This window comes from Triticum urartu, chromosome 5A (assembly GCF_056163025.1).
Source record: "Triticum urartu cultivar PI428250 chromosome 5A, HENAU_Tu73, whole genome shotgun sequence".
NCBI lineage: Eukaryota > Viridiplantae > Streptophyta > Magnoliopsida > Poales > Poaceae > Triticum > Triticum urartu.
Window position 1 is genome coordinate 650,775,791 of NC_141877.1, and position 11,583 is coordinate 650,787,373.

The 11,583-nt window shown below is 42.2% G+C and overlaps 1 protein-coding gene across 1 annotated transcript; it reads left to right on the forward strand.

The window, feature by feature from the left end:
* The first annotated feature begins 223 nt into the window (after positions 1 to 223).
* LOC125507571 (putative DEAD-box ATP-dependent RNA helicase 29) lies at positions 224 to 8,981 on the forward strand. Its single transcript, XM_048672113.2, has 11 exons — positions 224 to 757; positions 1,390 to 2,551; positions 2,643 to 2,700; positions 3,628 to 3,726; positions 4,601 to 4,640; positions 4,808 to 4,884; positions 4,973 to 5,025; positions 5,777 to 5,858; positions 5,941 to 5,991; positions 7,038 to 7,164; positions 8,326 to 8,981. The coding sequence occupies exons 1-11, from the start codon at positions 313 to 315 to the stop codon at positions 8,688 to 8,690; spliced, it is 2,559 nt and encodes an 852-aa protein (XP_048528070.2). The 5' UTR covers positions 224 to 312; the 3' UTR covers positions 8,691 to 8,981.
* The last annotated feature ends 2,602 nt before the right edge of the window (positions 8,982 to 11,583 follow it).

The window sequence follows — 11,583 nt, forward strand, 5'->3', positions numbered from 1 at the left end:
TCCTTTAGCTGATCAAGTTGAGAGATAAATCTCATGACGAAAGCATGTGTCTCATACGGATCCTTCCGCTACTACTAACCGAGAACGATGGAGAATGAAAGCCATTTGGGACAATATGGGCCGGTCCATGATCAAAATTTCAATTCGAGCTGGTCCTTTCGAGCCAGATAAGTCCAGCCCGGTCCACAAAGTCACCAGCACCTCCTCCTCCGCAGCCCGCACGCCATCTCGCCGCCGCGGCTGAGACCTAAAGCCCTGAACCCAAACCATCTCTCGTCTCCCCTCCGCCGCCCCCCGCCCCGCCTCCCACCCATGGCGCCCAGCGGTAAGTCCAGCCCCTCCGCCGACGCCGCGGCCTCCTCCACGGCGGACCGCAAGCCGTGGCGGCGGCCGCAGATGAAGTCGAAGGCTGCGGGGAAGAAGAAGGCGGCTCAGGCGGCGCACAACAAGAAGCCAAAGTCGGGCGGGTTCGAGTCGATGGGGCTGTGCGAGGAGGTCTACCGCGGGGTGCGCCACAAGGGCTACCGCGTGCCCACGCCCATCCAGCGCAAGGCGATGCCGCTCATCCTCGCGGGGCTCGACGTCGCCGCCATGGCCCGCACGGGGTCCGGAAAGACCGCCGCCTTCCTGGTGCCCATGCTCCAGCGCCTCCGCCACCGCGACCCCGGCGCCGGCATCCGCGCCCTCATCCTCTCCCCCACCCGCGACCTCGCCACCCAGACGCTCAAGTTCACCCACCAGCTCGGCAAGTTCTCCGGTGCGTACCGCTCTCATAACCATGCCACGCTTTCCACGGTTTGAACTGTGGTTTGTGTGTGACAGGCCATCTCAGGATCCTGGTCTCTCCTTTCTATTCTAGCTAGTGGCAATTTGAGACTTTGATGTTGTATGATATCATCGCCATCCGTGCTTAGAACAGTCTATGTCACTTTGCTTCATGTATGGATGTGATAAATATGCCTAGTGTTATGGATAGCATAAGTATTTCAGTATCACTGGTTATTATTCTGCCCAAGAGTTCCATGTGTGTAAAATTTATATTACAACTGATCTTGTACTTGTCATGCATTATGTCACTATAGCCAATTGAGATATGAAACATGGTGTTTGAGTAAATTGTTAGTGGTGATTGAATCCTCATAATTGTTTGGAATAGGTTATTATACACCCCCTATTACAAGTTCACAAAATATAGTAAGTAATATACATCATAGAATATTTTTTGGGAAATGTACTTGGATAGTGAACAATTATTTCAGAATTACTACTACTTTTTGTACACAAATTTACTAGGGGTGTAGAAAGTTTGGAAAGCACCATTGTACTCCTATGCTGCTACAAAACAAGCTACAAGTGCTGATGAACTATGTAATTTTGTCTTTTCTGCAGATCTAAAAACCGGCCTAATTGTTGGTGGAGGTAGTATGGAGAGTCAGTTTGAAGTATTGGCTGATAATCCCGATATAATAATTGCAACACCTGGTAGGTTTGAGCACATCTTGTCAATGGTTGATGACTTGTCACTGCGATCGGTAGAATATGTTGTATTTGATGAAGCGGATTCCCTCTTTAGCTTGGGGTTCGCCGAGCAGTTACACAAAATTCTACACAAGTTGAGTGATACAAGGCAAACATTGCTCTTCAGTGCTACTATGCCGAAAGCCCTCGCAGAATTCGCAAAAGCTGGCTTGCGTGATCCTCAAGTCATAAGACTTGATTTGGACAAAAAGATCAGCCCTGATCTGAAGCTTGCCTTTTTCACACTGCGTCAGGAAGAGAAACTAGCTGCTTTGCTGTATTTGGTCCGGGAGCGTATCAGCTCTGAGGAGCAGACAATGATATTTGTTTCAACGAAGTATCATGTAGAGTTCTTGAATATTCTTTTCCGAGAAGAGGGCTTAGAAGCTTCCCTTTCCTATGGTGCCATGGATCAAGAAGCCCGCACTATTCACATTTCAAGATTCAGGGCAAGGAAGACCATGCTACTTATAGTGACAGATGTTGCTGCAAGGGGTCTGGATATTCCATTGCTTGATAATGTAGTGAACTGGGACTTTCCTGCTAAACCAAAGTTATTTATTCATAGAGTTGGCCGAGTAGCTCGGCAAGGTAGAACTGGTACAGCATTTACATTTGTCACTTCAGAGGACATGCCATTTTTACTGGACCTACATCTCTTTCTTTCAAAACCTCTTAGACCTGCTCCAACGGAGGAGGAACTGCTGAAAGACATGGATGGAATGAATTTAAAAATCAACCAATCTCTTGCTGATGGGGAAACGATATATGGCCGTTTTCCTCAGACAATACTTGATCTTTGCTCTGATGGAGTAAAAGAAGTCATCAGTGGATGCACAGATCTGATTGCATTGGAAAAGCCATGCGCTAATGCTTTCCGCTTGTATCTGAAGACCCGTGCTATGCCTTCAAAAGAATCTGTCAGAAGGGCAAAAGATTTGCCTCGTGAAGGTCTTCATCCAATTTTCAGAGATGTTCTTAGACCAGATGAAATTTCAGCTATTGCGTTCTCGGAGCGGCTGAAATCATTTCGGTAGGTTCTTCGTCTAGCAATCCTTTGTTTTGCTTGTATTTGCCCGCTTTGTGCAATCTAATGGTCCTTTTTCATTCTTAATGCTTGTCAGGCCAAAGCAGACTATTCTAGAGGCTGAAGGTGAAGCTGCTAGATCAAGAAGTTCTAAAGTAATGCGTTGCTGCATCTTATTTTCTTAGTTCTGAGAAATTTCAGTATCATATTAAGTTATTCTCCTACGTCTGCAACATGCAGCTAGTATACTAGTAGCTCTGATCTGAATACTTGATTACTGCTTAAGCTAACTTGTAAGCGCATGGAAAATGGAGCTTCTAATTGCACATGCCCTTTGTGGCAGAGTTTCTTACTGGTTCTACATTGCAGAAACATGTAGGGTATTTTTGAGGGAAAGCAATAGCTTTAATTACTTAACAGTTGGGCAACGGGCTTCTGATTTTAGCCAGTTCATGTGCTACAGTATTCGCCGCACGCCGACAAGCCCACACCTCACATTTAGAGAACCACATCTTCATTGTTCATTCGCTACAGTATTCGCCGCACGCCAACAAGCCCACACCTCGCATTTAGAGAACCACATCTTCATCTGAAATTTGATGCCCTCTTCAACAACAGCATTTGCAGAAGAGTGAACCGTTCGACATCCAGCGCCACTGCTAGGAGTTGAGTGTTTCAAAAACAACACATAGTGTTCCTAAGTCAGCTGCGGCAGGGACTGCCTCAGCAATCAGAACATTTTTTTTATTTGGGTGGGGGCATAGAAGAGGAGAACAAATGTAAGGAATGAGATTAAATCTCTATATGTCGATTCCTAACTGAATTATTTGGGACTCTGAAGTGACATGAATCCTTTTACTCACTAATAATAGTGGCCAAATACAAATTGGTGTATTACCAAACAACATGCAGTTAGTAACTTAGTATACTGATAACTCTGATCTGATTACTTGACTAATTCTGGAACCAACTTTTCATATGATTTTTAGGCATTCCAGATGTGGTTCAGGCAAACCGTACATATATTTACATATCACCGTATCTTTTTTAAAACTAACACGACCATCTTTTCTTCCTTCTAGGGTAGCAATCAATGGCTAGATGTGATGAAGAAGAAAAGAGAAGTCCATGAGGGAATCATAAATTTGGTGCATGAACAGTCTGGTGATCTGGCAACAAAGGTAATTATTACTCTGAAGTAATACCTTTGTTTGTTCTCAACTTCTCATTTAAGCATAGCAAGTTGCAAACCACCACATAGATATGTAAGTGCTGACATAATAATCACTTGATACAATGTACCTTGAAATACTACATATGACAATGTTTACTGGGTTAAGGTGTAGTATTAGCCTAACCATTATACTACTTTGGTGTGCCTTATCATCTGTATGGAAAATTAACCCTAAAAAGATTGGTTATTCCAGCAAAGATGCCTGGAACAAACTAAAGTGGAGAATTCATTTCTTGCATAGCTGATTAGCAATAATATATTGCACTGGCCTCGAAGGTCAATACTTTTCATGACTGTTGTCTTTGTGACTCAAAAATGGCCTCATAAGCACTTGTTACGTGTCTTTGATTTGTTTAAAACTGCAGCACATTCATGTTCCGTGTTCTGAAATTTGCAGATGGTGGTCTTGGTTGTGATTTTCTTTAGTTGTTTGGTCTCCAATATTTACTTCTATTGAATGCTCTGAATAATTTGGCCTTGCTAATTTAGATGAAACACACAGTGGATGCATCAATCATGCCAGATCCATTTGAAGCGAATTCGTTTGTTTGCTCCGTAATTTTTTTTTTGTAGGTTGATAGTTTCGTTTATGGCCAGTACTTGTTCTGGTATCCACTACACACCAGTTCTGTGTATATGGCCTATTCTGCGTGTTTTATGAACAGTTTCCACTTATCCCTTCGAAAGTTATAGATTAATGGACAGCATAACACTCTAATGTTAATAAGCCTACCTTTATTCGTTCTTCTGCGAGTGCCACACTGAATATGGTACTTTGTTCTTATGCTTTGTACAGTGATTTATGGCTATATTTTATGCAGGAAGAAGATACAGAAAACATTTCTAATTGGGAGAAAAAAGGTCTACATTTCTTTTCCTTCCTGTGAGCTGTAGTGTAGTGAGATTAATACCTGTCATTGCTGTTTCAATGTCAAAGTGCATCTTGAGCTCTGTAACACTATTCCTAGAAAAAGTTCATCCCCTCTTATTATGGTGATTATAATATTTTTGTTATCTATCAATTTCAGAAGTTTGTGGTAAGAAGCGGAAGTCACAAAGCTTTAGAGATGAGGATCACTACATAAGTTCAGTGCCTCAAAACCAAGTATGCAGCTTAAATAGAAATATCCTTAATTTTTACTGCACTAGCATTTCTGCATAATTTTGATTTCACTATTCCTTTCCCCCTTCAGCATTCAGAAGCTGGGTTGTCAGTAAAGGGAAATGAAGGATTTGTTCAAGATAGGTATGCTGTGCACGTTTCCTGATATACAATTGACTCTTTGTTTGATGTGGAAGTGAGCCACTATCAATAGCCATAGGAAATGATCAGTATATCTGATACTGGGAGATGTACTAGTGTAGGGAGAAGTATGGTGAGAAAACCTGGTTTTCAGTTCCCGGTCAATTTCTGTTTGCTATTCTTCTTTACCTTTTTGTCTTTTATAATCATAAACATCAAGATTTCATAAAATTAGCTTGAGATCACATCACATCATCCTGTGCATATGGAACTTACCAGTTTAGCCAGCAGGACAGATAACCGGCGGCTTACCACAGGTCATATCGTCCCTGGTTTTAACTACAAAGTTGCATCATCATGTTGAATGTGCTTACTTTTTGTTGAATGTCCATTAACACTTGTGTTTTTCGTGTTATTCTTGCCCGCTCTCCAGCATTAATAGTGTGGTCATGATTCAGCCGAAAGTACAACAAAACTAACTGTTATTTAAAAATCTGACACTGAGTAGGGCTGCCGTTCAGTTCTAAGAAATTTTGGCCCATGCTTCCATTGAAAAATAATTTGGCGTATCCAAATTTGCTCTCATTATTCAAGAAATAGGTCTGCAGTTTCAACACCATGCCACTTTGAATAAAGCTTCCATTGCAAATTAATTTAGCGTATCCAAATTTGCTCTCATTATTCATGAAATAGGTCTGCAGTTTCAACACCATGCTACTTTGAAAGTTTCAATAAAGCTTAATGATGTGTGCAGATTGGATGCTGCTGTCCTTGATTTAGTCGATGATGAAACTTCTGGAATGCAAGCCCAGAAAACTCGATATCACTGGATGAAGGTATAACTTTTCCTAGCAACATATCGATCTGCAATATGCAAATTCACGTTTGGTCATGCTAATCCTTACTTTATTATTGCAGAACAAGTTTGTCAAGTTGAATAATGGGGATCGTGTCACTTCTACAGGAAAGGTACATCTTCTGGATACAGTTTCATCATATACCATGTTTACAGTGCTACTGTGCTAGATGTGTATAAACTGTGATCGCTAATTTAATTTCATAATTTAGATGTGAGCAGCTAATCCTTTTCCGTTCTAGTTTGACAGCTTAAAATATGTGCCTGTCCAGTTGTTAATATCTTGGAAGTTCGGTGCTGTTTGTCTGTGTTCAATTTTTCTGTAACAAACTATTGGAGGAAGTGGTATTTGCACTTCCAAAAATATATGTTCTGATGCCAGGATTGGTTTTGTAATGGTCTAATGTGAACAATCTGGAATTGAATTATTATGGTAAAACATGTAAATCTCCAACAAGAGGGTATTATTTCAATGCTGAAGAATATGATTTGAAATTTTAATACATCCTTGTACTGTGAAAAATAGAACTATATGATTGTTATACATGGCTCCTATCTAAATGGTATAACTTGTTGAGTATGAGTACTTAAAGTTTTCATTGGACATAATACATATTTCTTTCAGCTTATAGTTGATAATAACAGGAATATCATTTCCCAAAGTGTAACATTTACGCCAAAACAATATATTGAGGAATTTTGATATATTAGTCATGTGTTGGACATAGAAGGTCTATTTCAGATGTGCAATACTGCATATCTTCTTAGCATATACCGTGTACCTAAGTTGCACCGATACGGACGTAAATACTCCCTCCGTCCCATAATGTAAGACGTATTTTGACACTACACTAGTGTCAAAAAACGTCTTACATTATGAGACGGAGGGAGTACATAATTTTAGGAAAGCGCCAATACATGTACTATTAAAAAAAAATCAATAGTGTGTGTAGCTGCTAGGATCAGCAGATTACCCGCTGGCCAGCAACAGCCAATAACAAACATGTATCCGTGTTTTTGAGGTGTGTACGAAGACTTTATAATATGGTGCTCTATTGTTTACCTACCTAGATTATTTCTGTAGACATGTCTTACCTAATCGTCTAGACGAGCAGTTGACGTAATTTTAAAACTTCTGATTACTGTTATTGTGATTCAGATTAAAACAGAAAGCAGTGCAAAGTTAAAGGCGAGTAAAGATATCTATAAGAAATGGCAGCAGAAGTCACATAGAGCAATCAGTTCTGGTGGAAAAGATGGTGCAGAAGGAGGCTCATCTACACCAGGTAACCACCTTTTATTTGTCCTCTTGTGTCACATGTGATTGTCTTTTTTTTTGCTGTAAATTTTATACGAAGTCCATTATAGTTCATCAATCTGGTCATTTTATTTCCTGCAAAGCTGTTTTTAGCTAACTTTTGTTCTTGTTGGGTCTATCATCTTCAATAAAGCTTTATATAAGCATCCAATCAGTCGAATTTTGTTTTAGCTTTCATATTCATCCACAATTGTTTTCTGAAAAATACATGTATGGTAAGCATGTCCCAGCTTTACGGTTTGTCATTCTAACACCTTTTTATTTTGTCAAAAAGAATTCATTGAAGCTGTGCTTGCATTCACATATTCAGTCAGTTAAATATCACCCAAGGGAGGCTTATCTTATTTAACAGATTGATGATTCTCATCCTTGATCTGGTTTCTCTTTGTATTTGTACTCGAAGCAAATTACACTGGAGCTTTGTAAGTTGTGTGCTTTTCCACTTAGCTTGCCAAACTTGCAAAATTACATTTTGGGTCGCCTGAATTGTGTTCATTTGCGTTGCAACTATTGGATAATGAAGTAGCTTGGCGGTAGACAAAATAAAGATAGCCCAGCATGTTAGTTTGGTTCCTTTTCTTCTCCCTTTCATCTCTCCACCTTTCCCCATCTTCTTCCATGTTCATCCCCTCTCTCTCCAGGTCAGACCGTAGTTACCAGATTCACTAAACCACACTCTGAACACCGATCTAGATTCACGAATCAGAGAGGTATACCCCCTTAGCGGACCTGATTCGGGTGAGGTAGCGAATTGGGAATCATGAATAGAATGAATCAATCAAGTAGCTATGGGTGAGGCAGTCATATACCCCCTATTGCCACCATGCGCCATACATGTCATGAAATGTTTGGACGTGCGTTATTTGAGGTGTAGTGAAAACCTGAGTATAGTTAAAGCAACTCTGGTGACAAAATGCTGACCAGATTTCACTGCAACGGGATAAGCCTTGACACCATATGCTCACTGGTTGCTTATTGTCTTGTATGTTTGCATCCACTTGAAATCTCTTTCTTGTCATATTCTCGCTACAGTTGTGTTGATAGTTTGGCTTGTTTAAACTGTTAATTCCGTAACTTGGATATCATTACTGTCATATGTAACACGGCCTTATGCTATGACCTTTTCCAGCTGGCTATCAAAGAGGAAACAGAAGATACCCTGCAGCCGGTCGCGGACGTTCGTCTATACCAAATGCTGATGTGCCATCGGAGATAAGAAATCCCCAACAGATGCGGAAGGGCAGGCAGGAAAAGGCGATGCAAAATCTGCGCAGGAATGAGAGATCTGCAAAAGACGGTAAATCTCCCGGGAAGTTCCAGAAAAACAGGAGGCCTAATGGATCTGGAAGAGATGATAAATTCCAAGACAGTAGAGCCCAGAAGAGCCGAAGACCAGACGGGAAAGGGAAAGGGGGCGGAAAAGGGAACGCCAAAGGGTTTGGTAAAGGTAAAGGAAAAGGAAAAGGCAACCCCAAAGGGAGGGGTACCAGGTGAATGTCTGGCTACAAGAAAGAAATATTGTTGTAGAGCCATCAGGAAAGAAGCACGCTACTCTGATATTGGGGTGCTTGTTACTTGCCCTAGACCGTGTCCCTGGTTTTATTCATTTTCGTTTCAGTTCTACTGTGATAGCCGGGGAAATAACCATGATTTTGCCAGATATATGTAACCGTGTTTGTTGTGACGAGAAGTAACCATGGGCTCAATTTGACACTATTCCGCTTTGCCTGTGAGATTTTGGTAAGCACAATAGAGAAACTACTGATAATGATTTTTAGCCATGAAGGCATGGCACGCCCCCATACCATATTTCCTTCTGCGACATGTTTACTGTATGTTATCTTCTATATTTCATGGGCAAGTTACTTTGTGTCAAAATATATTGCAGCACAAACTGACTTGCATTGTCAACGGTGAACACGCTACTGTACTGAAAATTGTGTCGTTGCAGCCATGTAAGTGCATCTGGTGCTAATCATCATTGCGCCATGAACATGAAGTTAGTTTGTTGTCTGGTTATTGAGCGAACTAAGTTTCTCAAGGGGTAGCTTGTTTTTTGGAGGGTCAGTGAGCGAATTCAGTTTCTTGAGGGGTGGTTTGTTTTTTTGAGGGTCAATGAGCGAATTCAGTTTCATGAGGAGTCGTTTGTTTTTTGGAGGGTCAGTGAATGAATTAAGTTTCTTGAGGGGTCGTTTAGTAAAAAATAATGCCATTTTCCTGTGATCTCAACCTATACAATAGCAATGCGCCATTTGGCCAGACATACAATTGAACGAATATACTGCAGAGATGACATCTCAAATCGCCACTTGAAAAATGAGACTGGATCAAATTGCTACTTAAGATGTCGTATGCAAAGAAATTCCCTTTCTTTTTCATGTACACCATGCAACCACACAAGTTTTCCAAATATGGAAAATGCAAACCCAACTCGACACATTTTTTTTTGAGGGGGTACTCGAGGGGGTACTCCAACACAATTGGAAGTTTTTTTTTTTTGAGAAAAAACTGGATAGACCGAACAATCTCATGTACGGGCCGGATGGGCCGAGCTGTTGGACCGTTCAAGATTTGCGGGTCAGCCCGCTTTAGCAAAGGACTCGCATAGTTTCCGGTCCTAAAAAAAATGTTTCCAGCGTCCCTGGAGCAAATCCACCCCCTCCCCCAAACCCACACCTCATCGTTGCCACCACCATTGCCGACGTCCGAGAACCCGCCCTCTCGAGGTGCAGCCGCCCGCTGATAGCACCGCTCTCTCCGCCGCCATCATTTGTGCAAGTAAGCTCTCGTCTCTCGTCCCATCCCTACCGAAGGAAATATGCCCTAGAGGCAATAATAAAGTTGTTATTTATATTTCCTTATATCATGATAAATGTTTATTATTCATACTAGAATTGTATTAACCGCAAACTTAGTACATGTGTGAATACATAGACAAACAGAGTGTCACTAGTATGCCTCTACTTGACTAGTTCGTTGATCAAAGATGGTTAAGTTTCCTAGCCATGGACAAAGGGTTGTCATTTGATAAACGAGATCACATCATTAGAGAATGATGTGATTGACTTGACCCATCCGTTAGCTTAGCACGATGATCGTTTAGTTTACTGATATTGCTTTCTTCATAACTTATACATGTTCCTATGACTATGAGATCATGCAACTCCCGAATACCGGAGGAACACTTAGTGTGCTATCAAACGTCACAACGTAACTGGGTGACTATAAAGATGTTCTACAGGTGTCTCCGATGGTGTTTGTTGAGTTGGCATAGATCGAGATTACGATTTGTCACTCTGAGTATCGGAGAGGTATCTCTGGGCCCTCTCGGTAATGTACATCACTATAAACCTTGCAAGCAATGTAACTAATGAGTTAGTTACGGGATGTAGCATTACAGAACAAGTAAAGAGACTTGCCGGAAACGAGATTGAAGTAGATATGATGATACCGACGATCGAATCTCGGGCAAGTAACATACCGATGACAAAGGGAACAATGTATGTTGTTGTGCGGTTTGACCGATAAAGATCTTCGTAGAATATGTAGGAACCAATATGAGCATCCAGGTTCCGCTATTGGTTATTGACCGGAGATGAGTCTCGGTCATGTCTACATAGTTATCGAACCCGTAGGGTCCGCACGCTTAACGTTCGGTGACGATCGGTATTATGAGTTTATGTGTTTTGATGTACCGAAGGTAGTTCAGAGTCCCGGATATGATCACGGACATGACGAGGAGTCTCGAAATGGTCGAGACATAAAGATCGATAAATTGGAAGCCTATGTGTGGACATCGGAATGGTTCCGGATGAGTTCAGGCATTTTCCGGAGTACCGGGAGGTTATCGGAACCCCCCGGGAAGTATATGGGCCTTATTGGGCCTTAGTGGAATAGAGGAGAGGAAGGGAAAAGGTGGGAGGCACACCCCCTAGCCCAATCCGAATTGGGTGGGGGCCGCCCGCCCCCCTTTCCTTTCCCCTCTCCCCCTTCCTTCTCTCCTACTCCTACTACTTGGAAGGGGGGAATCCTACTCCCGGTGGGAGTAGGACTCCCCTAGGGCGCGCCATAGAGGGTCGGCCCTCCCCCCTCCTCCACTCCTTTATATACGAGGGAGGAGGGCACCCCATAGACACACAAGTTGATCATTGTCTTAATCGTGTGCGGTGCCCCTTCCACCATAATCCACCTCGGTCATATTGTAGCGGTGCTTAGGCGAAGCCCTGCTCCGGTAGCTTCATCATCACCGTTATCACGCCGTCGTGCTGAAGAAACTCTCCTTCGACACTCAGCTGGATCTAGAGTTCATGGGACGTCATCGAGCTGAACGTGTGCAGATCGCGGAGGTGCTATACTATCGGTGCTAGGATCGGTCGGATCGTGGAGC

Excerpts from the sequence above, each read along its gene's own strand:
- LOC125507571 (XM_048672113.2), top strand. The coding sequence starts at position 313 with ATGGCGCCCAGCGGTAAGTCCAGCCCCTCCGCCGACGCCGCGGCCTCC. Across the intron at positions 4,641-4,807 it reads TTCTAATTGGGAGAAAAAAG|AAGTTTGTGGTAAGAAGCGG; the intron begins GTCTACATTTCT and ends TATCAATTTCAG. Across the intron at positions 5,992-7,037 it reads GTGTCACTTCTACAGGAAAG|ATTAAAACAGAAAGCAGTGC; the intron begins GTACATCTTCTG and ends ATTGTGATTCAG.